Genomic DNA, 27,122 nt, shown 5'->3' on the forward strand with positions numbered 1-27,122 from the left:
CTCTTTCTCTCTCTCTCATCTTTCCCACTGCCTTTCTCTCTCTCTCTCTCTTATTTCTCTCTCTGCCCCCTCTCTTATTTCTCTCTTATTTTTCTCTCTGCCCCTTTCTCTCTCTCTCATTTTTCTCTTATTTCTCTGCCCCTTTCTCGCTGTCTTATTTATCTATCTGCCCTTTTCTCTCTCTCTCTCTCTTATTTCTCTGCCCTTTTCTCTCTCCCCCTCTAATCTTTCTCTCTGCCTTTCTCTTTCTTTCTCTCTCCCCCCTTTCCCTTTCTTATTTCTCTCCCCCCGTTTCTCTCTCTCTCTCTCTTATTTCTCTCTGCCCCTCTCTCTCCCTCCCTCTCTCTTTCTTTTTTCTCTCCCCCTCTCCTCTCTCTCTGCCCCTTTCTCTCCACCCCCCCCCCCGCCCTGGATATGCTAGCTGACTCTCCTCCCCCTTGCAAACCAAGGCCGCCCCTTCCTGTTGGCTTTCGACTCTCCTGCTGGCGGGGAGAAAACGAAACTTTCAGTTCTCCGCCTGCCGCCCGGAGAAGAACCGGAGCAGCGAGATTTCCCACCCTCTTTTGTCCAGCGGCTGCAGCTGCGGCCTCTCCGCGCTTCCAAGGAGGGGAAGGCAGACGTCGCCACCTACCCAGCCGAGCCCGCTTTGTTCCCTCCTGCCTCCGGTATCCAGGGACGCATTGGGTGCGTTGAGTCTGGGGTGCGTTTTCTCCTCCGGGGGACTCGGAGGGAGGGAGGGACGGAAGGCGGGGGGTCTTGTTCTCCGCATTGGGGGGAGGGGACCAGTTTGCCCAGCCTTCTGGAACTGGGAAGCGGCTCCGGGCTATCGAGCCAGGGTTTCTTCCCCGCGTCGACCTCGTTCCGACGTGCTGAAGAGACCCAAGTTGGGTTTGGGGCGACTCCAGTAAGGGCGGGGATTCGTATTGAGTCTCGGGTTTATTAGATTCCCCCCAGTGGTGGGACTAGGCTATGGCGGGGACTAAAAAGGTTGGGTTGATACTTTGGGGGGGGATTTCCTCCCCCCACTGTACAGGTAGTCCTCGACCTAAGACCACAACAGAGCCCAACCTGTCCGTTGTTAAGCGAGACGTTTGTCCAAGCGAGTTTTGTTTGGCCTGGTTTTGCCGCCTTTCTTGCCAGGGTTGTTAAGAATCACTGCAGTGGATGAGTTAGTCACCCTCGTTGTTAAATGGATCAGGTTTCACCAGGAGGTCGCAAAAGGGGACCCCGTATACACAGCAACAGTCGGAAGTATGAACCAGTGGTGAAACATCTGAATTTAGACCACGTGATCACGGGGCGGCTGTAAGGGTTGTGGCAGCGCTAGCAATAGTACTTAGACTTATACACTGTTTTATACTGCTTCACAGCCCTCTCTAAGCGGTTTACAGAGTCAGCGGATAGACCTCAATAATCTGGGTCCTCACTTTACCCAACTCGGAAGGATGGGAGGCTGAATCAACCTTGAGCCTGGTGAGGCTCGAACTCCTTACTGTGGGCAGAGTTAGCCTGCAACACTGCATTCTTAACCACTGGGAAGGAAGGAAGGAATAGCACGTAGACTTATATACCACTTCATCATGCTTTACCATACACTCTGGGCAATTTACAATATCAGCCTCTTGCCACAACAATCTGGGTTCTCATTTTACCCATCTTAGAAGGATAGAAGGCTGAGTCAACCTTGAGCTGGTCAGGATCGAACTTCAGGCTGTGGGCAGAGTTTACCTGCAATACTGCATTCTAACCTTTATGATCATTTTTGCTCTCTATTTTTCATCTCTCCTTCCTTCCTTCCTTCCTTCCTTCCTTCCTTCCTTCCTTCCTTCCTTCCTTCCTTCCTTCCTTCCCTACCTACCTACCTACCTACCTACCTACCTACCTACCTACCTACCTACCTACTTACTTACTTCCCACTTAGCAATAGCACTTAGATTTATATATTTTCCGGTAGTGCTTTCCGGCCCTCTCTAAGCGGTTTACAGAGTCAGCATGTTGCCCCCAACAATCTGGGTCTTCATTTTACCGACCTCGGAAGGATGGAAGGCTGAGTTTTACAATGCCACCCTATATGAGTCAACCTTGAGCCAGTCAGGGTCAAACTCCAGGCTCTGGACAGAGTTTGCCTGCAATAATGCATTCTCACCACTGGGAAGGAAAGAGCCGAGGTGGCGCAGTGGTTAGGGTGCAGTACTGCAGGCCACTTCAGCTGACTGTTATCTGCAGTTCAGCTCAAGGTTGACTCAGCCTTCCATCCTTCTGAGGTGGGTGAAATGAGGACCCAGACTGTGCGGGCAATATGCTGACTCTGTAAACCGCTTAGAGAGGGCTGAAAGCACTATGAAGCGGTATATAAGTCTAACTGCTATTGCTATTGCTAAGGAAGGAAGGAAGGAAGGAAGGAAGGAAGATAGCAATAGCGTTTAGACTTATATAACACTTCATAGTGCTTTTACAGCCCTCTCTAAGCAGTTTACAGAGTCAGCCTCTTTCCCTCAACAATCCTCATTTTACCAACCTCGGAAGGATGGAAGATTGAGTTAACCTTGAGCCAGTCAGGATCAAACTGCTGGCAGTGGTCAGAATCAGCCTGCAATGCTGCATTCTAACCACTGTTAGAAACACCAAGGAAGGAAGGAAGGAAGGAAGGAAGGAAGGAAGGAAAGAAGGAGGGAGGGAAGGAAGGAAGGAAGATACCAAAAGCACCTAAGACTGATATACCACTTCACAGTGCTTTACAGCCCTCTCTAAGTGGTTTACAGAGTCAGACTCTTTCCCCCAACAATCTGGGTCCTCATTCCCCTCCTCCCTCGCAAGGACGGAGGGTTGAGTCAACCTTGAGCCTGAAGAGATTCGAACTGCCAAATTGCAGGCAGCCGGCAGTCAGCAGAAAGTACTGCTCTTAACCACTGTGCCACCGTGGCTGGTAAGTGTGAAAAACGAGGGCAAGTCACTTTTCTCAGGGCCGTCATAACACTATAGGAACTGTTGTAAATCAAGGACTGCCTGTACTCAAAAAGGAATTGTTACAGTCATGAAATAAATTTTACCTTTTTCCCCCTTTGCTTTTGATTTTAATAGCTTCCTGTTCCGCATACCTTTCTAAAACAAGTGTGGGCCTGTGTGTGGCACACATGCAGGGCGCATTGTTCCCAGATAGTGGGGAAATAACTTTTCTTAGGGGGAAAAAATCTGGACCAGCCTGATTCACCTTCTTTCTATAAAAAGGATAGCATTAATCATCACCTTTCCCAATAAAGGTGATGATTGCCTTTAATAATATGCCTTCCAGATATATTAAATTAAAACTCCCAGCATTCCCCTGGGATGCCCGAAGGCTTGTGTTTCCTCAAAGTTCCAATTTATTAGAGATGTGTCATGTTGGCACCTCTGGGAAAACCCGAATCTGAAAGCTTCCAGGTCTCCCCACCCAGTTGAAAGTTCAAGATCCTGCCCACCCCCCAACACCCACAAGTCCATCACATGGTCCAATCTCCCACTGCCACGAAGACAGATTCCTCCCAGCCACATCCGGCCAGGTACAGAGACAAAGATGACCTTGGCTTTCTAAGAAGAATGTTGTTATGGCTACATGTCACCCAACTCCATATAATCCCCTACCTCCCATTTCCCCACAGTAGAAAGTGTGGCAGGCCTGAAGTCCAACAAGAAAAGATGGCTTGCAGGGATGACACTTGTCTTCTGTTCTTTTTCTCCAGCGATGGAGGGAGACTTCCAGTTCCTGTTGTGCGAGAGATGCAAGAGAGAAGCTAAGAACCCCAAACTCCTAGACTGCCTGCACACCCTCTGCCTCGAATGCCTTGAGGAAAATAAGCCCATCGGGCAGTGCCCGGTATGTGGCAGCTCCGCCCAGGCCTCGGACAGATTTCCCCTTCAGGATAACTTGCTTTTCTCCAAACTTCAGGCCAAGCTGAACACCTACCAGAAGATCGTCAGCAATCAAGAGCTGCTTTGCAATCTCTGCAAAGAAGCGGCGGAGTTTTGGTGCGAGGAGTGCGAGGAATTCCTGTGCCCGAAGTGTTACGAATCCCACCAGTGGTTCATGAAGCAGAAAAGCCACGAGACCCAACGGCTCAACGACCTGAAGAAAGAGACGGCCCACGGCTTTCTGGAAGGGGTGAAGAAGTCTTGTACCCTCTTTTGTCCCGAGCCCAACCACAACAATCAAGTCATAAGGTAAGGATCTGCAGGGACTGGCACTGGTGATGTTACTTAGCTGGGTAATGAAATGTCTGCAAGAAAACATACCGTATTTTTCGGAGTATAAGACGCCATGAGGTATAAGACGCACCTAGCTTCTGGGGAGGAAAACGAGGGAAAAATATCTACCTCTGCCTCCCAGCAATTTGCTTCCTTGCAGCAAACAGTACGGGCAATAGCCGAGGTGGCGCAGTGGTTAGGGTGCAGTACTGCAGGCCACTCCAGTTGACTGTTGTCTGCAGTTCGGCGGTTCTAATCTCACCGGCTCAAGGTTGACTCAGCCTTCCATCCTTCCGAGGTGGGTGAAATGAGGACCCGGATTGTTGTTGGGGGCGATATGCTGACTCTGTAAACCGCTTAGAGAGGGCTGAAAGCCCTAGGAAGCGGTATATAAGTCTAACTGCTATTGCTAATATACGCTGTAGTGTTATATTTCATACTATACTTGTACAGATGCTGTTAACATTGATGTGCTTTCTGGAAGTATAGTTATTCTCTGATATTTAAAAGAATAGCACCTTTTAAAACAATAGCACGGGGCCTCTTCAGAGCAAGCATTTATTTTAAAAAGCTTCTTCATTGTGTTAAGTTGTCTAGAATAATAATAAAGCAGCCCCTTAAAAATTAGTCTAATAATTTGAACATTCTATAGGCATTTGTAGTTGTTGACTTACCTCCTTGCAGCAAACAGCCTGATTAGCACAAGAAAAAAAAAAAATCTGCCTCTCAGCAATTTGCCTCCTGGAGCAAACGGCAAGTTTCACTTTCAGTTTCTCCCGACCATCAGCTGTTACGGGTTGCAGGGATTGCTATAGCTTATTGAAGCCTCCGTTTGCTGCAAAGAGGTAAATTGCTGGGAGGCAGAGGCCAAAGGGTTGGGGCCGGTGGGTGAGTGGGGCTACATTCAGTGTATTTCCAAAAATTCACCCTCTTTTAGGGGAGAAATTTTTACCCTCTTTTAGGGCAGGAAAAAGGTGCGTCTTATACTCCAAATAATACGGTAGTTTTGGGGAGGCCCATCAGTCCAGCACAGGAAATCAGGTGCCCAGGCTGTTCAAATGAATATCAAGGTTTATCACAAGCGTAAGCTCTCTAGGAGAATTTGAACTACTAACAGTCGAGGGGAAATTAGCGGGAGATAAGAAGTCAGTGGAATTCAAGGTGGGCTGGACTTGGATCTCTTGTGGGTGCAATGAGACTACTGACCTGCTTCACCCCTCCCTCCCTTGGGCTCAACCTGGTCAACTTCTACACAGTTATAAGTTGAAAACAAATAGGAAACGCAGCCCTTTTAATCCGGGAAAGGCCAGAAGGGAGTCAGATATCTTCTTTTAACAACTGGTCTGCTTGTGCTTGACAGCATCTATTGCCGTGGCTGCCGCAAAGCACTCTGTTGCTCTTGTGCCCTGCTCGATGGAGAACATTACAACGCCAAGCTTTACAGTGACATCCGCACGGAAATTGAGAACCGGAAGGAGGAACTGAACAGGCTGAAGGAGGAGATCGGGGAGAAGAAGGTGAGTTACGAGAGTACCCACAACAATGTCCACGAGCGGCTGAAGAAGCTGGATATGGTGCGGAATGAGACCCATGGGCTTATCCAGAAGAAGGTTGGGGACATGATCCAGTGGATCCAGCAGAAGGGGGAGGAGCTTTTGAACAAAGTGGACCGCCAATTGTGCCAGGAGCGAGAAGAAGCCAGCAAGAAGCTGGAGTCCACGGAACAGATCCTCAAGCGAATAGAAGCCGGGGAGCAGCTGGTGGAGAAGATGGGCCTCTTTGCCTCTGACCAAGAAATGATGGACATGCACCCCTTCATCAAGGAGTCCCTGGAGAGACTCAAGAAAGTGAAGCTGCCCGTTTCCAGCTTTCCGAGCCAAGTGGAGAACTTCGACGAGATCCGAAGGGACCTCCAAACTCTGCTTAAGAGAGTCAAAGGAGAAGGTGAGAAGCTTTCAAAAATGGAGGTGTTTGTGGTTCTTCCTTCTCAGATGGGGCAATGGTGTCTTAAGCAAGAGGTGGAAGAACGTGAAAGTCCATATCTGTATCGATGCCGTTTTTGATGCGGAACCCAACTGGGCCCAGAGTTTTAAAGCAAGGGGGGAGGGGGTCCAACCTTGGCAACTTTTAAGATCTGTGGACTTCCATTCCCAGAATTGAAGTCCACAAGATGATGAGTGGAGAAGCTTTGGATGCTACAGATTGATCTAAAGTTGTTTAGGAATTGGTGCTGAACACCTGCTCTCTCTTTCAGATGAAGAATTGAGGTGGAACCTTAGGCAGATGGCTTCCACCCAAGCTTTGCTCACCTCAATCTACCCTTAATTCTCTGTTCTGCTTGCAGATGCTTTTGGGTGCACTGTTCCCACGCCTGGATCTCCCAGTCCCATGGTCAATTCGGTAAGCTTGATTTGGATGGATGTGGATAGTGGACCCTTGAATCAAAGATGGTGAAGCCCATTGGGTGCTGGGCCTGGGTCCTGGATCACAGGGCGCTATTTCTTCCCTTGTCCTGTAAAGGGTCCCTTCTGGAAATGGGAAGAAGGTTGATCAGGTAAAATCACTGATGGACTCGCAGTTGATCAAAAATGGTTTTTTTTTTAACAAAGGTGAAACAATTCTCAAAGTTGGCCAGTAAGAAGATGCCATCTTTTGGCATCCATTTGGAATTGCAGGTTCAGAAATGAGTATGAACATGTCGCCTTTTTTTAATTAAAGAGTTTTAATAAATTTTACAACTATTTCCCCTTCCCTCCCTCCACCCCAACCCTACCCCCCTCCAACCCTCCCTCCCCCCAACTTCCCAGAGCAAAATACAGGGTATAAACATTTAACAATCACACACTAAAATAAACTAACTAACTTTAGCATCGTGCCTTCACTTATACTTTAACTCCCCTTTTGTAAAGCTAACTTTAAGTAAATTGTAACATTCCTTGTTCATTCATTCATAAGCTAACTGAAATTTCTTAGTCCGATATTTGTTTCGAATATAGTCAATCCATCTTCTCCATTCCAACTTGTATTTCTCATCTGAATGGTCCTTCAAGTATGCTGAGATTTTGGCCCACATGTCGTCTTTTTGAAGGCCAATCCCATTTCTTTTGGATCAGTGTTTCTCAATCTTGGGACCTTTTAAGATTTACAATGATTTTTTGCTGGAAACGGAACAGAAAATAGAATGGAATGGAATAGAGAATAGAAGAGAATAAGAGAAAAGAAAATTAGAATAGAACAGAATAAGAGAATAGAGCAGAGCAGAGCTGGAAGGGTCCTTGCAGGTCATCTAGTCTCAACCCCCTGCTAATTGTTGAAAAAAAAGGTCATAAAATCAGGTTGGTCCCATGCTGACCCCCCCCCCTTAGTGACTGGCACAGATAACGACAGTAATTCTAGGCTCAGGTTGTAAGTCGAGGATTTCCCGTGTAGCATTTCTCAAATATCTTTTTATCGGGAAGATCACGCAGATCAGGTTCCTCCTCTCCATCTCTGTCCGCGTTAAGGCTTGTTTTAATCTCTTGTTTTTCGTTACCGTTGGCTACAGGAAAGCCAGCACAATGAGAAACCTGAAATCTCCAAATCTCCAGGGATGAAACAAAAGAGAGCCACGTACACCGTCAGCGTTGCCAAAACATTACAGGGCTTTGTAAGTTTTTGGTTTTCTGCAGATAACTGTTTTGTTATTTTACCTGTTCAGATTTCTCTGCTGGTCAATTTCAGGGTTTTTTTTGGGGGGGGGGAGGGGGATTCCAGTATTATCACAACGGAGGAAAAAGTCAGTAAAAACCATCAAATTTTCCTTGAAGCAGGCGTGGAAACAGTTCTACTCTGAAATTACTTCTTTTTGGTTTTGCTTCTAAGTTAAGCTAACATGTATTTGATCCTAAAAAAAGGTTTCTTGCTCATTTCCCACTCCCCAAAAAACACTCAGTAGGTTTGACTGCAATAATGTTAATTTATTCAGTTTTATTTCTTTCCCATCCATAATGTAGCAATAGAACTTAAGATTTATAAACCACTTCCCAGTGCTTTACAACCCTCTCTAAGAGGTTACGAGTCAGCCTCCTGCCCCCAACAATCTGAGTCCTCGTTTTACCCACCTCGGAAGGATGGAAGGCTGAGTCAACCTTGAGCCGATCAGGATCGAACTTCACTGTGGGCAGAGTTAGCTTGCAGTGCTGTGTTCTAACCATTGGGAGGGAGGGAGGGAGGAAGGAAAGAAAAGGAAGGAAGGAAAAGTGCAATAGTACTTAAGACTTATAAAACGCTGCTTCACAGCCCTCTTTAAATGGTTTACAGAGTCAGCCTCTTGCTCCCAGCCATCTGGGTCCTCATTTACGTCCTTGTGTAACTACTGCACCACCACAGTCCTTCTCTCCTTCCTTCCTCCCTCCCTTCCTCCCTTCCATCCTATCAATAGTACTTAGACTTATATCCCGCTTCACAGTGCTTTTCCAGCCCTCTCTAAGCGGTTTACAGAGTCAGCCTCTTGCCCCCCAACAATCTGGGTCCTCATTTTACTGACCTTGGAAGGATGAAAGGCTGAGTCAACCTTGAGCTGGTCAGGATCGAACTGATGGCAGTCGGCAGAGTTTGCCTGCAATACTGTATTTTAACCACTGTGCCACCAAGGCCCTTCCCTCCCTCCTTCCTTCCTTCCTTCCTTCCTTCCTTCCTTCCTTCCTTCCTTCCTTCCTTCCTTCCCACTTAGCAATAGCACTTAGATACTAACCCTTCCTATCAATAGTTTACAGCTCTGCTTTATAAATTTTATAAAGTAAAGTTACTTCCCTACTTTATAAATCACCATTACTGTGGAACTGTGGAACATTACTGTGGAACAAGAGCCGAGGTGGCGCAGTGGTTAGGGTGCAGTACTGCAGGCCACTTCAGCTGACTGTTATCTGCAGTTCAGCGGTTCAAATCTCACCGGCTCAAGGTTGACTCAGCCTTCCATCCTTCCGAGGTGGGTGAAATGAGGACCCAGACTGTGGGGGCAAGTTGCTGACTCTGTAAACCGCTTAGAGAGGGCTGAAAGCCCTATGAAGCGGTATATAAGTCTAACTGCTATTGCTATTGCTAACTGGTGGGCAGTTAGAAAATTTTACTACTAATAGAGATACAAAAGTGGGCGGTAGGTATAAAAAGGTTGACTACCCTTGGTTTACAGTGCTTTTTTTTCAATTCAAGGTTTTAAAAAAATACAAATTCTAATTATTATAGAAACAAAAGAGTTGCCTTTTCTTCTTCCTCCTCTCATTTACATAGTCCATTTTACCTCATAGTCTTGTTTCCACTTTCTGCCAAATTATTCTCTTCCATTATTTTTTCATCTTTATAATTATTTTTTCTTACTACATAAACAATATCTTCAATTGCCTCCAATCTCAGAGACTCTGGGCGTGGCCTTTCCTTGCACAGCACTGTGTTTGGGAAATATTTACATGGCAGCTTTCCAAGCTAGATAAGGTCTGTGGTCTTAAATACTCCTTTGAAAGACTGTTTGCCAGGCCTTGGCTGAGTCTGAATGAGAGGAATTCACATCCGTTGAATAAAAGGGGTTTTGTCGGGACCAGGAATCTGCGTTGTGCTTTTGGGGGGAAGGCTGGGTCAGAGGATGTTTCTCTTGCTGACAAAAACGTAGAACGGGCTCGATCAAACGCTTAGCAAACTCTCCAATTCTGGATTGTAGGCCACGTCGATGAGCCCGCCCGCCAAGCGATCGATAATCCAGGTGAACAAGTCCACCCAGGCTTCTCCCAAGATGATGAAGTTGGAAGAACATGGGTGCGACGATTCTGAGGTCTCCGACCAGCAAGAGCAGGAGAACGTCCTTGAGTCTCGGCGGCCTCCGTTCCGCGAATCGACCCCAGAACATCAGCATAGAGGACCTGCCAAGCTGTTGGTGATTGGAGAAGATTCCCCTCCTGAGATTTGTGAATCAGGTAGGAGGAGAAGCAGGTAGGTTTTTTTTTGGTAAACAAACACAAGTTGCACAACAAGAAGACTTTCTCCAGGGGAGAGAATGAAAGGGCACCCTTCAAAGTGGAGGGGGGGGGGGCTTTCTGTAGAAGACCTTCTCATTGGGGCATCTCGGCTCAGTTGCTTTGACATCTGAAACAACGGTTCACTGACAAAAGGGCGAACGACAAAACCGCGCCCGACAAAACCGCGGGGACAAAACCGCGTGTTCTAAAGCTCTCCGATGAATGAGCGCTGAATCGCGCCGACAACAGCGTGGCGACAGAAGCGCGCTGTAAAACTAAACCTAACCCTAACCCTAAACCTAACCTAAACGTAACGCTAACGCTAACCCTAAACCTAATCCTAAATGTAACGCTAACCCTAAACCTAACCCTAAACCTAAACCTAACCCTAAACCTAACCCTAAACATAACGCTAACCCTAAACCTAAATCTAACCCTAAACGTAACGCTAACCCTAACCCTAACCCTAAATGTAACGCTAAACCTAACCCTAAACCTAACCCTAAACCTAACCCTTACCTTAACTTAAATCGCCCTTCTGCCGACGCGCTGTTGTAAATCGCCCTTCTGTTGATGCGCTGTTGTCGGCGCGTTGATGACGTCGCGGTTTTAGCAACCCAGTTTAGTCAGGCGTGGTTTTGTTGTTCGCCCTTTTGTCGGGTCACGGAAACAACTCAAGGCAGACAAACGGGTGTCCCTTGGGAGGCAGCCCAGATGGGAATCCAAAACCACGAGGACCAACATTTTATTATATAGGGTGATGGCGGCAAACCGTTTTAATCAAGGGTTCTTTTTTTACACATACCATATTTTTCAGAGTATAAGGCGCACCTTTCTCCCCCTCCCCCCATACACTGAATGTAACCCCACCTGCCCACTGGCCCCTAGAAGTTTACCTCCTTGCAGCAAACGAGGAAAATGGGGCTTGTGGAGGCTGTAATAGGCTATAGCAGTGATGGCGAACCTTATTTGGCTCCCGTGCCAAAAGCGGGGGGAGCACTGGGGGGGGTGTCATGCGCCGGTGTGCCACACCCATAATGCTGTGCGCGTGACCGCCCCCGCTTTTGCCATGGTTTTTTTCACCCTCCCCAGGCTCCAGAGGCTTTCTAGGAGCCTGGGGAGGGCGAAAACAGCACTCCCCCTGGATGCCTTCCAGAAGCCTCAGGAGCTTCCCTGAAGCCTCCGGAAGGTGAAAAACGGACTTATGTGCAACCTGAAAGTCACCAGCTCCCTGTAGGTCCGTTTTTCGCCCTCCGGAGCCTTCAGGGACCTTCAAGAGGCTTCCCTGAAGGCTCCAGAGGGTGAAAAACAGCTCTCTGGCCAAACTGGACGTCTGTCCTCGAACTTACGGTGTGTCCATAGGGCCGTTTTTTTTGCGTTCTGGAGGCTTCAAAAAAGCCTACGGAGGCCGAAAAACGGCCTCAAAAGAAGGCTGAAGTCAGCTGGCCAGCGCGCGCATGCACACTGGCCAGCTGACAGGGCAATGCCTCATGTGCCCAGACAATAGGTTCACCATCATGGGGGCTAAAGCAATCAATAGCAATAGCAGTTAGACTTATATACCGCTTCCTAGGGCTTTCAGCCCTCTCTAAGCGGTTTACAGAGTCAGCATATTGCCCCCAACAACAATCTGGGTCCTCATTTTACCCACCTCGGAAGGATGGAAGGTTGAGTCAACCCTGAGCCGGTGAGATTTGAACAGCCGAACTGCAGAACTGCAGTCAGCTGAAGTAGCCTGCAGTGCTGCATTTAACCACTGCGCCACCTCGGCTCTGCAGCCTGAAACAGCTGATGATCGGGAGGCGCTTAAACTGAAAGCGATACTTGCTGTTTGCTGCAAGGAGGCAAATTGCTGGGTGGCAGAAGCAGATTTTTGTGTCCCCTTGTGCTAATCAGGCTAAACTGAAATAGGCTGTTTGCTGCAAGGAGGCAAGTCAATAACTATAAATCCTTATAGAATGTTCGAATTATTAGACTTAGTTTTTTGAAAGACTGCTTTATTATTGTTCTAGACAACTTAACAAAACGAAGAAGCTTTTTTTTAAAATAAATGCCGGCAGATATGGCTCTGCGTGTCACCTGTGGTACGAGTGCCATTAGGTTCACTATCACGGATGTAGGTAATCTCTCAACTTGCAGCCTGTTCTGACCCAGCTCCCAAGTCTCCCTGCCTCCCAAGGGGCTGAATAAGGGCGTCTCGGTCCCTCATGTGGCATTCACACTTGTGTTTTTCTGCAGAGGCGGCCAGCATTGTGATCAGCAGCTCCGAGGAAAGCGAAGAAGACACTGTGTGAGAAGAGAAGGTTCGTATCGTACAGGACCTGTGAGGTGGATAGTGCTTTATCATCATCGTCAGCATTGTTGGGAGGGGGCTTGGGCGTCTTCTAGTCCAACCACTGGCCGTGCTGAAGACCCATGTACCAGGGGTCTCCAACCTTGGCAACTTTAAGACTTGCGGACTTCAACTCAACTTGACTTCAACAAAGCTGAACTCAACTCAACTTGACTTCAACAAAGCTGAACTCAACTCAACTTGACTTCAACAAAGCTGGCTGAGGAACTCTGGGAGTCGAAGTCCGCAAGTCTTAAAGTTGCCAAGGTTGGAGACCCCTGCCCTATACCGTATTTTTCACTTCGGGTGAAACTATCTTCTCACCCTGACGCTTCCCTCGTGGTCCATGCTTCCCTGGCCAGGGACACTTCAGGAGAAAGAGAGCCAGTGTTCAACTCCATACCGCCTCTTCACTGGAGAACACGGTGTGGACTTCAACTTCCAGAATTCCATGCAGACGGGGGAATTCTGGGAGTCGAAGTCCACACCTCTTCCAAGCTGAGAAATACCACTTTAGATAATGATGGACTCCCATTTCCCATCATCTCCGTTGACCCAACGCTGGGAGGTCTCTCTCTCTCTCTGCCCCCTATTGCAATAATTCACATATTTCATTGAATCCGTTGGTTCCTATGAGGAGCAGATCCATAAACTTAGGATTTAGGATTGTATTCTTAAATCAGGAGAACCTTTAACAGCTAGCCTTGGGCAAATAGAGGCTCCATGTTTCAAATGCAGTCGACCTGAATTGTCAGTTGTCGGGAAACCAGACTTGGGATTCTGGGAGTTATAGTCACCTAGAATTTTGGGAGTTGTAGTTACGATATTGGGAAAGTCGGGGTTAGGTTTAGGTTTATTTGATTTATATGCCGCCCTTCTCCCAAGGACTCAGGGCGGCGTACAACATTAAAAGAAACACATAATACAAAAGTTAAAAAGAAATTAAATAGGATATCCCAAACCCAATTAAAATTGACAATGACATTTTTTTAAAAAAAGAATTCAAATTAAAATTAACAGTAATCAATCATTTGTTTTGTTTTGTTCAGGCCAGGCCGGCTTGCTGGAAAAGCCAATTTTTTAGGGCGTGTCGGAAGGACCGGAGGTCGGGGATTATACGAAGCTCCGGGGGCAGCTCATTCCAGAGGGAAGGCGCTCCCACAGAGAAGGCTCTCCCCCTGGGGGTCGCTAGCCGGCACTGCCTGGCCGACGGCACCCTGAGGAGGCCAACTCTGTGGGATCGCACTGGACGAAGGTGGGAGGCTACCGGTGGCAGTAGGTGGTCTCGCAGGTATCCTGGGCCTAAGCCATGGAGCGCTTTAAAGGTCATAATTAGTACCTTGAATCGCACCCGGAAGACAACCGGCAACCAGTGCAGGCCGCCTAAAAGGGGTGTAACATGGGAGCACCTGGGTGCCCCCATGATAACCCGCGCAGCCGCATTCTGGGCCAGTTGAAGCCTCCGGGTGCTCTTCAAGGGCAGCCCCATGTAGAGAGCGTTACAATAGTCCAGGCGAGAAAGGACGAGGGCATGAGTGACTCTGCACAGAGCATCCCGATCCAGGAAGGGGCGCAACTGACGTACCAGGCGAACCTGGTAAAAGGCCCCCCTGTTCACGGCCGTCAGGTGTTCTTCTAAGCTAAGCCGCGTACTCTGTCGGTGTGATCCAGAAAAATAGGTTGAGATTTCTGTGTTTTTTTTTCCCCTCCCCCTAGTGATCCCCTGCTTTTTCCAGACGGGTTTCCAGTAAGCCGGGCCTGAGTTGGCAGCCACCGGATGGATGTACCATTGGCCTTTTTCTCCTACGCTGCTTCTAATCACATCCCTAAAGAGTGAACAGCTGCCTCCAAGCACCGTGGTTTCCCTCCAGGGCTTTTTACGTCATGGAAAAGTCTCTCTTTTTCCCCTCCCTTCTGCACAGTTTTACCCAGCTTATAATTACAAGCCCTGAATCATGAATTGCTAATCTTTTCCTGATCCACAAGCCGTGATTCAGATATTTTATCTCTCTCTTCTGCTCCTGGGGTGTGGGTACCTGCTTTTTATGGTAGGAGTTCCTTCCAAATAGACTTGGGGTGAGGTTTTTATTTTTTTTTTAATTTTGCCTGATTTATAGCTCAGTAGGGAGGCGGTGGCTCAGGAGCTAAGACGCTGAGCTTGTCGATCAGAAAGGTCGGCGGTTGGAATCCCCAGCGCCGCGTAACGGAGTGAGCTCCCGTGACTTGTCCCAGCTTCTGTCAACCTAGCAGTTGGAAAGCAGGTAAAAAATGCAAGTAGAAAAATAGGAACCACCTTTGGTGGGAAGGGAACAGTGTTTCCATGTGCCTTCGGCGTTGAGTCATGCCAGCCACATGACCATGGAGACGTCTTCGGACAGCGCTGGCTCTTCGGTTTTGAAACGGAGATGAGCACTGCCCCCTAGAGTCGGGAACGACTAGCAGGGGAAGCTTTACCTTTTTACCTTATAGCTTAGTAACTGGAGGAATTCAAAGTAATTAGCTTTCTGCCTTCAGTCAGTGGGTTTGCCCTGTCTGATTTTCTGATTATTACCGAAAGTTTGTATGTTATATTTTTTTTAAAGGACAAAAGATGCTTCTTTGGGCTTCTTATATATTATTCCCTCATCTGGTTTAGAAAACAGAACACAAACCTTATCCCTACTGGCTAAAATAGAAGTATAAATTCAGATGGCTTTTTAAAAAGATCCAATGAACTCTGATGGAGATCATCAATTCATATTAGGTTGAATCTCTCACTTTCCATGTCTGGTCAGTTTCTCACTGATTATTCCTGAATCCCTTCTGTCTCCTTGGCATTGTGTTGTTAAAGGAGCCAGTTTCCCAAACACTCTAGATTGTTGTTGTTGGTTGCGAAGTCGTGTTCGACCCATCGCGACCCCATGGACAACGTTCTTCCAAGCCTTCCTGTTCTCTACCATCCTCTGGAGTCCATTGAAGCTCACACCGACTGCTTGGGTGACTCCATCCAGCCCCCTCCTTCTCTGCCGTTCCCTTCTTTTGCCCTCCATTGTTCCCAGCATGAGGCTCTTCTCCAGGGAGTCCTTCCTTCTCCTTATGTGGCCAAAGTCTTTGAGTTTCCTCTTCAGGATCTGGCCTTCTAAAGAGCAGTCAGGGTTGATCTCCTCTAGGACTGACCGGTTGGATCGCCTTGCAGTCCAAGGGACTCACAGGAGTCTTCTCCAGCACCAGAGTTCAAAGGCCTCCATTCTTTGGTGCTCAGCCTTCCTTATGGTCCAACCTTCACAGCCATACATACTCTGGATTACCCCCAAAGAAACTGAAGAACCTTGATTCTTAGAGTTATGCTGACAGCAAGAAGGGTAGCGAATGACGTTAACCAATAAGTAAAATAAAATAAATTGTAAAAAATAGTGTGTGCCCACTGCGAAAATGACGTAGAAGAGGATGTCACCTCTCTGCTCATTAAAAGAAGCACAATAGAGTAATTTACTCTCCGTAATAAGCCTGAAGAAAGATGCAACTATTTTAATGAATCAGTTTATGAGTGTGCTGTGTTTTAAAGGTCCAACCCCACTTAAACGGAATGTTTGGTGTGTTTTTTTTAAAATTGTATCTCTTCTTTATTTTAACTTTTACTTTTGTTTCTGTAAGCCGCCCAGAGTCCTACGGGATTGGGCGGCATATAAATTTATTAAATTGCTAAATTGCTAAATTGCTAAATTAAAGCAATCCCAAAGTTCTTCTGATTGGAATTAGGACTTGATTTGCCTGCCAGGGTAAATTAGCTTTGGCTTAATCATGGATTAATGAATTAACAAGATTGGCTGGTTTCACACAGTGTATTAAGGTCTGAGCCAGTTGTGTATGTGTGTGTGTGTACTTGCCTTGATTTTTTTGTAAAAATAACAAAGGGATATAAATAAGTTAAATCAATGGTTTTTACAAACCATCACGGCTAAATTTCCCCAATATGCTAAGTCAAACCCAAATAAAGCCCATTAAGACTAGCCTGTGTTTTGTGAAGTTTACTTACATTCTGTTTGTGTGGTGCAAAGACAAGAAACAGCAGATGGCACTCTAGCACAAGAAGATTTCCCTTGCTTTCGTTCCTCCAAAGAGCAGAATTTTGATAAAGGAGAATATTTGTAGCTCAGGGTTGAAATTCTTTTGATTGCTTTCTTGCAGATGTTTCATTGCCAAACTAGGTAACATTATCAGTGCTAGAAATGAGTGGGGTTTGCAGAGATGAGGAGGGGAGAAGGAGGAAGAGGATTGTGGGGTCCTTGGTGTTTGAGCTTGGCTCTTTTCTTGCAGACTTTCACTACCCAAATAGGTAACATCATCAGTGCTAGAAGGGAGTGGGGTTTGCAGAGAGAGGAGAAGGAGGAGGACTGTGGGAATTATAGAAAGAGTGCAGAGAAGAGCAACCAGGATGATGAGGGGACTGGAGGCTCAAACATACGATGAACAGTTGCAGGAACTGGGCATGGCTAGTCTAGGGAAGAGAAGGACCAGGGGAGACATGAGATCAGACTTCCAATATTTGAGGGGCTGCTACAGAGAGGAGGTGGGGTCAAGCTATTTTCCAAGACACCCGAAGGCCAGAGAAGGAAGAATGGATGGACACTGAACAAGGAGAGATTCAACCTGGAAATAAGGAGAAATTTCCTGACAGGGAGAACAATCCACCCATGGAACAGAAGTTGCCTTCAGAAGTTGTGGGAGTTTCATCACTGGAGGCTTTCAAGAAGAGAACAGACTGCCATTTGTCCGAAATGGTGTAGGGTCTTCTGCTTAGGCAGGGGGTTAGACTAGATGACCTACAAGGTCCCTTCTAACTCTGTTAATTTAATATAATCTTAATATCAAAAAAACCTGGGTGCTCTCTGCACTTGGCTGTTTTCTTGCAGATGTTTCATTACCGAATAGCAATAGCAGTTAGACTTATATACCGCTTCGTAGGGCTTTCAGCCCTCTCTAAGCGGTTTACAGAGCCAGCGTATTGCCCCCACAGTCTGGGTCCTCATTTCACCCACCTTGGAAGGATGGAAGGCTGAGTCAACCTTGAGCCGGTGAGATTTGAACCGCCGAACTGCAGATAACAGTCAGCTGAAGTGGCCTGCAGTACTGCACCCTAACCACTGCGCCACCTCGGCTCAACTAGGTAACATCAGTGCCCTGAGGTCATTAAGTGAATCACACAGATGTTAAGCAAATCCTCTATGGGGATTGCTTCTTACTGGGGAGGTCGCAAATGGTGGTCACATGGCCCCAGAACTCTGCAATCTTCATCAATAAATACATGCTGGTTCCCAGGTGCTGTTGTGGTCCACCAGCGGCCGGCGAGGAGGTTGAGGAGGAACATGGGCCAGTCCTGGGGGCTGAAGAAAGCTCAGACGAGGGCGGTGTGTCAGAGACCGGGAGCTAGACAGAAGTGAGGCAGAGGAACAGCTGGAGCCTGTTCCCAGTGTGCACATGGGCAGAGCTACCAGAAGACAAGAACAACTAAGAAAGCAGAGTCGACTTGGAAGTAAAGCCACACCTTGGAGGTGATTGGCCCCTCCCATAGGACATAAAAGAGGAGCGAATGGGGAGGGGGCTTTTGCAGGAAACAATTCGTTTCTTTGGTCATTTCAAGAGTGGAAAGTTCTGTTTGTGACTGTAAGAGACTCTGTGCCAAGTGTGGCCTTGCCCTGAGTTTGGAAACTATAGTTATCTGGCAGCTCACCAAACGAGATAAGGTTCGTGTGGATAAACATTCCTTTGGAAGACTGTTTCCTAAGCCTGGCTGACTGTGAATGAAAGGAATTCGCAGCCGTGTAAATAAAGGGGTTTTTGCCCTTTTTCTGCTTCTTCCTTTTTAAGGAACAAGTGCTCGGATTCTGTTCTTGTGACCATGGGCATACGACGTAGATCCGAGGACCAGTCGTAAGTCACTATTATCAGCACATTTGCCTTTCTTTCGCGAGAAAACAGACCAGATATTGACAGGCGTATCTGCGTTGGCCCAATTGAAATATGCCTGGCATACGAAAGCACAGCTGGGAAGTGTAAAACCTACGTTTACAACAAACATTATTATCAATATTTGCAGAATATTCAGAGGCTGGGCAGACTAATTGGTTTTTCTCCTCGGTGCCATAATTGCTCCAGTTACCATTTGAGTGAAGAACATGCGAGTGTTTTAAATTGCCTGTTAAAATAACACTTACCTTTTCGGGGTGTTAAATAGCATTGCCAGTTTGAACTAAATCCCCCCGCCCCCAATTCCAAACGATATCATATTCAGCCCTCTCGATTTGCAGCGATTAATTATGCATCGCTTAATTTAAACGGTTCTCTGCAAAAGCCGGTGGCAGAATCTGGTTTTGGCAGCGCAGAAATCCACCGCGTTTATGAAAATTGATTTCGCTCCGTCCCCCCCTCCCCCTTTTTCCTGAAGTAATGAAAGCCGAGAGGCAGAATTTAGGATTAATTTATGTTGCCTAATTTCAACGGCATAAATTCTCCATGAAGTTAGCTCGGAAGGAGCGGTTAGTTTTTCTAACTGGCTTATGCTTCTAATCAAAAGCCTTTATTCAAATATTGTGATGAGTCCATAGCAACGAAGGTCAGCATTATGCAAGTCATTATTGTCCCGGAAAAAATGCTTCCGCATTTGGTGTGTAACGGCCAATAAACCACACACACCGAGGTGGAGATTTGCAAAAACTTTACTCTGCGTAGAAGAAAGGACAGGAGGGCTCTTGCAAAGGCTACTCCTTCAATAATTCAGATACTGTCTATAATGCTATGCTATGCTATGCTATGCTATACTATACTATACTATACTATACTATACTATACTATACTATACTATACTATACTATCTACTATACTATCTATACCATCTATAGCTGAGCTTGTCGATCAGAAAGGTCGGCAGTTTGGCGGTTCGAGTCCCTAGCGCCGCGTAATGGAGTGAGCTCCCGTGACTTGTCCCAGCTTCTGCCAACCTAGCAGTTCAAAAGCATGTAAAAAATGCAAGTAGAAAAATAGGAACCACCTTTGGTGGGAAGAGAACAGCATTCCGTGCGCCTTTGGCATTGAGTCATGCTGGCCACATGACCATGGAGACGTCTTCGGACAGCGCTGGCTCTTCGGCTTGGAAACGGAGATGAGGAGCGCCCCCTAGAGTTGGAAAGCACATATGTGTGAGGGGAACCTTTACCTTTTAATAATCCTTCACTTACGGCCACAAGGATGCCCAGTTTTTCTTGCTAAGTCAAACATTTGTCAAGTGAATTTTGTCCGATTTTACGACCTTTCTTGCCACCATTGTTAAATGAATCTCTGCAGCTTTAAGGTAGTAACCCTGTGAATTAGTAACCTAGTTAATTAGTAACTGGGTTGTTAAAGTGAATCTGGCTTTCCCATTGATTTTACTTGTTAGAAGGTCACAAAAGCTGACCGTATCAGCCCCTTGGGATATTGCCATGGTCATAAATTTGAGTCAGTGGCTAAGTGGCTGAAGTTTGGTCACATGACCCTGGGGGGTGCTGCAAAGGTCGTAAGTGTGAATAACGGTCATAAGTCACTTTTTTGAGTGGCGTTGTACGCCAAGGTTGAAAAACCCTGGCAAACTATTGGGGTTACCATGAAGTGGGAGAAACTAGAAAATTAAAAGGTTGTGAATTTCTTCTCCCCTTCAAGTCAACGAAAGGATTCTTCTTCTTCTTCTTCCTCCTCTTCTTCTTCTTCTTCTTCTTCTTCTTCTTCTTCTTCTTCTTCTTCTTCTATTTCTTCTTCTTCTTCTTCCTCCTCCTCCTCCTTTTCTTCTTCCTCTTCCTCTTCTTCTTCTTCTTCCTCCTCCTCCTCCTCCTCCTCCTCAGATTAACAGTTAATCCTTCTTCTTCTTTTTAAAAACAGATATTTCCAAAGGGAACAAATAATAAAAAGCAGGAATAGGTAGGTGGCTGGGGAATTCTGGGAGCTGAACTGCACCCATCTTTAAGTTCTTCAGGTTGGGAGGGTAGAAGGGAAGCATTTTGTGTTCATAGCAATAGCAGTTAGACTTATATACCGCTTCCTAGGGCTTTCAGCCCTCTCTAAGCGGTTTACAGAGTCAGCATATTGGCCCCAACAACAATCCGGGTCCTCATTTTACCCACCTCAGAAGGATGGAAGGCTGAGTCAACCTTGAGCCGGTGAGATTTGAACAGCCGAACTGCTGAACTGCAGTCAGCTGAAGTAGCCTGCAGTGCTGCATTTAACCACTGCGCCACCTCGGCTCTCATGTTGTTTTGGCATCCCTGCAGTCTGCTACAGAGGCACTGTGGGCCAATCGCCAGGAGACAGTGAGTTCTAGTTCTGCCTTAGGCACGAAAGCTGATTGGGTGACTTTGGACCAATCACCAGGAGACGGTGAGTTCTACTCCTGCCTTTGGCATGAAAGCTGATTGGGTGACTTTGGACCAACCACCAGGAGACGGGGAATTCTAGTCCTCCCTTAGGCATGAAAGACAGCTGAGTGATTTGAGCCAATTCCTATCTCTCTCAGCCCAACTCACCTCATAGGGTTGTTGTAATGTGGAAAATAAGAGGAGGAAAGAGTACCAGGTATGTCCACCAAGAGTTTTTTTTAAATTAAAAACATGAGAGAAATAAACATTTAAACCCCACCCTATCTCCCCATCCCCTTGCACCTATTTTAATTTCAGAGAATGGTGTGTGTGTGTGTGTGTGGCTTACCTCCACTAGACCAATTAGATCCCACAGATTAGGCCTCCTCCGAATTCCATCCGCCGGCCAGTGTCGACTGGCGACTACCCGGAGGAGAGCCTTCTCTGTGGCTGCTCCGACCCTCTGGAACGAACTCCCCATGGAGATTCGAACCCTCACCACCCTCCAGGCCTTCTGCAAAGCCCTCAAAACCTGGCTGTTCCGACAGGCCTGGGGCTAAAGAGCTGTTGCCCCCGTCTCGAATGGTATGACTGTTGTGAGTTTTAAATTTATATATTGTTATGTTTGTTTTTTAAATTTTTGTCTGTATCCCCCTTCCCCGGTTCGAGTTGTGAGCCGCCCTGAGTCCCCCTTCGGGGGTGGGTGGGTGGGAAAGGGCGGCATACAAATACAATAAACTGAACTGAACTGAACTGTGTGAGTGAGAGAGAGAGAGAGAGAGAGGGAAAGAGAGAGAAATGGAGAGAGAAGGAGAGAGAGAGAAAAAAGAGAGAGAGGAGAGAAGAGAGAGGGAGGAGAGAGGGAGGGAAAGAAAGAAAGAGAAAGAGAGGAGAGAGAAAGAGAGAGAGAGAGAGAAGGAGAGGGTGGGAGTGAGAAGGAGAGAGAGAAAGAAAAAAGAAGAATTAAGCGACTAAGGGGTTCCCTCTTTGGGCTACCAAGGCAGGAAAATGAAAGTGGAAATCTCATTTATTCTGATGTGAGTTCAGGCTCGAAAAACCAGACCGAGAAGGAAGAAAACAGCTGCAGCCGCGGGAAAGAAAGAACGGCCGCAGCTGGACCCGTTCAGACGATTGTCTAGTTTCCCCCTCCGAGCTGTCTCAGGATCCCGGGCTGTTGGAAATGCCTTTCCTGCCCCATCTGCCCAGGTAAAGGAGGAAGAGGAGGATGCGAACCATACCGCTCCGTCCTTGCTTGAGGGCTGGGCAGAGGGGAGGGGGAGGGAAAGACCCCCGGTGGCTTGGAGAGATCTCGACATGCTAAATATTGCATGGCTTTCGCTGAGGAGGGGGGCTGCGCTTTCCACACCCACTCAAGGAACGGGGGAGAGGGCTGGGCGCGTCTGCGGGCGCCTGGCTTACGCGCTCGGGCTGCAGCTCCGCTGAGCGAAGGTGAGGCTTTCGCCAAGGGGCGGTGGGCGGCGATCGGGAGGAGAGGGGAGGGGAGGGGGCGAAGCTCGGAAAGCCGCTCCCATCCCGAAGGAAGGAAGGAAGGAAGGAAGGAAGGACCCCCGTCCCGAGTGGAGTGGTGCCACACGCGCGATCCTAGCCCCATGCCTGGAGTTCCGCAGGGCTCCCGCGCCCCCCGAAAGAAACGCTGCCGGAGCCCCAGATAAAGGGGTAAGGAGTCTGCATGAGGCTAGAGTCGGGGTCCCGGGAGTTTGGGGCGCTGGGAGCCAAGCGCAACCTGTAGGTGCCAGGAGCATCCCCTTCTCCCGTGGGGCAGGTGTCAGTTTACCTGGGCGGGATGCGACCCATGGTTGCATCTGGTTGAGGGGGGGGGGGAACCAGACTTCAAGCCAGCTGTTCGTCTTCCGTGGGAAGCTAGAAAAGGTCTTTGGATCTGAAGGACCCAGGCACGTGGGGGCTGATTTTTTGGGGTATGTGTGTGTGTGTGTGTTAGTTGGCGTCCCGAGAGAGCGCAGAGGTCGAGCCGAGCTAGCGAAGGCTGTTGTTTGCGACTCGATCAGGATTAGCGCAGCCCAACCGCATTTTTATATCTTATAGCCCAAGGTGTGGTTTATTATTGACTAAACCGTGGCTTAGTGAGGCAGGCAGATCCTGGAAGGGGGTGGGGTAGGGTGGGGGTGGATGGACGGTTAAGGGGGTGGGGAGGGGCAGCCCTGCTGGCAAACCAGATAGCACGTGCCAAACGGGAGAGGACGGGCGGCGCAGTGGAAGGCAAAGGGGGAGGGGGAAACTCCCGGGACAGACAGGCGGAGACGGCGGAGGAGGTCTTTCTCCGCCAAGGAACGGAGACCGAAGCTGCGAAGGTTCCGTTCTTAGGATTCGGACTAACTCCCGAACGCCGCGCAAGAAGCGCTCTTAACACGCAGAAGGCTCAGCAGACTCCAGCGGCGTAAAGGAGAGAGATAGGAGAAAGGGGAAGGCGATGTCGGGTGGCAGAATACATCGGCACGCCGTCAAGCCCGACACGTGTCGAGCTCACGGGTCGTAGGAACCCGGCGCGGATGGTTAGTTGACGGGTCTCTGGGCGCCCTCAAAAGCCCCAAAGGATACGCGGGGAAAACACGCGTGGCTTGCCAGGGCAGGCTGGGTGTGGGGCTCCGGTTCTGCCGCTGCTTCTGGCTGCGGATGAGGGGAGCGGTAGCGCGAGAGTGTTGGAGGTCTCCGTCTTCCTTGGCATCGAATATTGGGGTGCAGCTCCGTTAATCCCGTTGTCTGGGGATGATGGGTGTTGCTAAACGTTTCAAGGCACGGGCGGGGGCAGGTTGGGAGGAGAGCAGGCGGGGAGTGTCTATGGGGTCCTGGAAGGGGCTGGGGGATTTTTTTTGGGGGGGGGGCGCAGACATCTCTCAGCCTCTCTCTCTCTCTCTCTCTCTCTCTTTCTCTCTCTCTTCCTCCCCCCCCCCTTCTGCAGACTCAAGATGGTGGCCGCGCTCTTGCTGCGCGCCTGGCTGGCGACCTCGGCTTTCTGGTGGGCGCCCATCGCCGGCTGCCCGGAGCCTTGCGCCTGCGTGGACAAATACGCGCAACAGTTCGCCGACTGCGCTTACAAAGACCTGCAGACGGTGCCGTCGGGGCTGCCTTCCAACGTGACCACGCTGAGCCTCTCGGCCAACAAGATCACGGCGCTGGCCCGGGGCACCTTCGCCGAAGTCACCCAAGTCACCTCGCTCTGGCTGGCCCATAACCAGATCCGCGCAGTGGAAGAGGGCACGCTGGCGGTGCTGGGACAGCTGAAGAACCTCGACGTGAGCCACAACCAGATCGCCGACTTCCCCTGGGCCGACCTGCGCAACCTCAGCGCTCTGCAGCTGCTCAAGATGAACAATAACCGGATGGCCCACCTGCCGTCGGGGGCTTTCGGCTCCCTGAGCGATCTGCGCTCCTTGCGCATCAACAATAACTTCTTCAGCGGCCTGGCGGAGGGCACCTTCGACCCGCTGACCTCCCTCTCTCACCTGCAGATCTACAACAACCCCTTCAACTGCACCTGCCCGCTGATGTGGCTGAAGAACTGGACGGAGCACACCTTGATCTCCATCCCGGAGAGGGAGGCCATCACCTGCGCCGCGCCCGAAGCTTGGAAGGGCCAGCCGCTGCTCAACGTCCCCTACATGCGCTGCGCCGCGCCCGCCGTGCGTCTCAGCTCCCAGCCCGACCTGCAGAGCCTGGCTTACGGCTCCTGGCTAGCCTTGCACTGCCACGCCGAGGGGCTCCCCCGGCCCGAGCTCACCTGGCGGATCCAAGCCTCGGGCCAGACGCTGGAGATCGCGGGCAGCGAGGCCGAGGGGCTGAACGCGCTGCCACCGGCTGCCGCCGGGGAGAGGCAGAGCTTCCGCGCCTTCCCCAACGGCACCTTGCTGCTCCCTCACCTGGGCAAGAAGGAGGAAGGCACCTACACCTGCGTGGCCGCCAACGAGGTGGGCAGTAACCAAAGCTCGCTCCGCGTGGCTCTGGCGGACGCCGCGCCCAAGGACCCCGTCGGCAGCCCCAAGACCGAGGCCAAGGCGCCGCCCGGCGAGCGCAAGGCGTCCAAGAACAGCGTCATGAAGCCGGAGGAGAAGCGCAAGCTCCTCTGGCCGCTGGAGCCAGACACTGCGCGCGATCCTGAGGCGCCCGACGGCGGCGGCGGCGGTGGTACCGATCCCAGCGAATCCGACTCGGGGGCCGACGCGCCCTCTCGTCCGGCCGCCTTCGAGCCTCGCTGCGGGGGCGGTAGCAGCGGAGGCGCAGGCCCGATCCAGCTGCCTCGCTACGTCTCCAACCACGCGTTCAACCAGAGCGCGGAGCTGAAGCCGCAGAGTTTCGAGCTGGGCGTCATCGCTCTGGATGTGTCGGAGCGCGAAGCCAAGGTGCAGATCACGCCTTTCTCCGGCCGGGAGAAGAAGGGCCAGCTGCGCCGGCTCTATCTCTGCCAGGAGAGCCGCCGGGGGTCGCCGCCGGCGCTGGTGCGGTGGTCGCAGATCGAGGAGGGCCTCAACTCCTACTGGTTCCGAGGCCTCGTCCCGGGCACCAACTACTCGGTCTGCCTGAGCTTCGCGGGGGGAGAGGACTGCCAGGTCCAGGTGGTTTTCAGCACCAAGAAAGAGGTGCCTTCCCTGCTCATCATCGTAGTGGTCAGCGCCTTCCTGCTGGCTCTGGCCACCCTCCCGCTGCTGGGTGCCACCTGCTGCCACCTGCTCTCCAAGTACCAGGGCAAGACCTACCGCCTGATCCTGCGGGCGCAGAACCCCTCCGACCAGATGGAGAAGCACATGGCGGCCGACTTCGACCCCCGGGCGTCTTACCTGGAGTCGGAGAAGAACTACCAGCCCAGCGAAGTGGGCCGCGGAGAGCTGGAAGAGGAGGAGGAGGAAGAGGAGGAAGAGGAAGAAGGAGAGGGGAGGGCCAGCGAGGGCGGGGGCCAGCTGGCCAGGGACCCCAGCTTGGCGGCTGGCTCCCTGGCCGAATCCCAGTCCAAAGCCAACCAGGAGGAATTCGAAGGGGGCTCGGAGTACAGCGACCGCCTCCCGCTCGGGGCTGAGGCCGTGACCATCTCCCAGGAGATCAACGGCAACTACAAGACCCCGCCTCGCTGAGCTGGCCCGGGCGGCTCCCCTCCCGAAACTCGCAGGCGCTCGCGTCTCGCCGGACCCCCCCGCGGATCCATGGTTTTATTGGGAAGGGTCTCCGCTTGGAACAAGGACGGAGTGTTTGGATTTCAGCCTAAGTTGGCTATGGTTGGGGTAGGGCGTGGGGCGGGGCGGGGTTTTTTTGGGGGGGTGGGTGGGCTCTCTCCCCGGCCCTTTCTTAGAGGGGGCTGACCTATTCGGACAACATTTGAAGAGGTCCGTCCTGGGGTGTTTCTGTGTGTGTGAAACTAAGTGGTGGAGAAATTGACATCCCGGTTTTGAAGTCGGAATGGTACACGCACCAAGAGTCAGTGTTGGCTTTCCCTCCCTTCTCGTTGACACGCATCTCCCCTCCTTTCCCCGTCACTCTCCTTCAATCCATTTCTTGGTCAAAGTCGAAAGGTAAGGATGAAGGAGAACCCGGATTTGGGTGGGTAGAGGAGGGTCCCTGAAAGACTGGCGTCCCCAGGAAACCGTGCCTCCGTTTAGTTTTCAGGAGGTCGGGATTGCTGGACAGCTCCCGTCCTTTGTTCTCGCAGGCCAACCCGCCCTGGACAAACTGCCTCGCCTTCCCAACCCATCCCGGCTTGGACAGTTGGTCGTGAAGACGTTAACCCGGGTCAGGGTCGCTGCTCGGCAGCAGATCCAGGCAGGTCCAACCGAAGGAACAGGTTTCCTCTGACCGTGTGAATAATAATTGGAGCCCGTGCTGTAGAAATGTGTCGGTGTATTTGTGTGCATTTTTGGACCGCTGGTGAAGCTCATTCAGTCGAGTGAAGAGGCCGCGTTTAGTCCCGCCATCCTCCCCGCCGTGAATTTTCCCTCCCGGGGCCCCTACCTGAAGCGTTTCCCTCATGAAGATCCGTGTTTCCTAAACGTTTAATCAGTAGAATAGTTGCTTAGATAAACTTTCCTGCCCTGGCTGGTATTTGGGTGGCATTTAAAGGCTGGAAAGGAAAAAAGGGGAATAGAAAGGGGGGGGAAAAGGGGAAAAGAGAAAGGGAAAAAGGAAAGGAAAGGAAAGGAAAGGGGAAAGGAAAGAGGTGAAGGAAACGAAAGAAGAGGGAAGGAAAGAAAAAAAGAA

At 49.8% G+C, this 27,122-nt stretch overlaps 2 protein-coding genes and 1 long non-coding RNA gene across 4 annotated transcripts in view; all 3 read left to right on the forward strand.

Annotated features, from left to right (window-relative positions):
• Positions 1–370: 370 nt before the first annotated feature.
• On the forward strand, positions 371–14,696 carry LOC116519551 (protein PML-like). 2 transcript variants are annotated; one of them, XM_032233473.1, is made up of 8 exons: positions 371–700; positions 3,720–4,197; positions 5,582–6,165; positions 6,566–6,621; positions 7,766–7,867; positions 9,914–10,166; positions 12,447–12,511; positions 14,257–14,696. In XM_032233473.1, the coding sequence occupies exons 2-7, from the start codon at positions 3,722–3,724 to the stop codon at positions 12,500–12,502; spliced, it is 1,527 nt and encodes a 508-aa protein (XP_032089364.1). In that variant the 5' UTR covers positions 371–700; positions 3,720–3,721; the 3' UTR covers positions 12,503–12,511; positions 14,257–14,696. The 2 variants fall into 2 exon arrangements, with proteins under 2 accessions (XP_032089364.1, XP_032089362.1); XM_032233471.1 differs by having other exon boundaries at positions 371–684.
• A 1,043-nt stretch (positions 14,697–15,739) lies between these two features.
• On the forward strand, positions 15,740–16,529 carry LOC116519428. The gene is made up of 2 exons (XR_004256649.1): positions 15,740–16,084; positions 16,249–16,529. It is a non-coding gene; the product is annotated as an uncharacterized LOC116519428 (long non-coding RNA).
• Positions 16,530–23,848: 7,319 nt separating this feature from the next.
• The window catches only part of ISLR2 (immunoglobulin superfamily containing leucine rich repeat 2), a 21,212-nt gene continuing 17,938 nt past the window's right edge, over positions 23,849–27,122 (forward strand). The window contains exon 1 of the mRNA XM_032233111.1: positions 23,849–26,000. Coding sequence (XP_032089002.1) covers positions 23,849–26,000 — 2,152 coding nt within the window. The remainder of the gene's footprint in view (positions 26,001–27,122) is intronic.

This window comes from Thamnophis elegans, chromosome 16 (genome assembly GCF_009769535.1).
Source record: "Thamnophis elegans isolate rThaEle1 chromosome 16, rThaEle1.pri, whole genome shotgun sequence".
In the NCBI taxonomy this organism is placed as follows: Eukaryota; Metazoa; Chordata; class Lepidosauria; order Squamata; family Colubridae; genus Thamnophis; species Thamnophis elegans.

Excerpts from the sequence above, each read along its gene's own strand:
- LOC116519551 (XM_032233473.1), top strand. The coding sequence starts at position 3,722 with ATGGAGGGAGACTTCCAGTTCCTGTTGTGCGAGAGATGCAAGAGAGAA. Across the intron at positions 4,198-5,581 it reads CACAACAATCAAGTCATAAG|CATCTATTGCCGTGGCTGCC; the intron begins GTAAGGATCTGC and ends TGTGCTTGACAG. Across the intron at positions 6,622-7,765 it reads CCAGTCCCATGGTCAATTCG|GAAAGCCAGCACAATGAGAA; the intron begins GTAAGCTTGATT and ends CGTTGGCTACAG.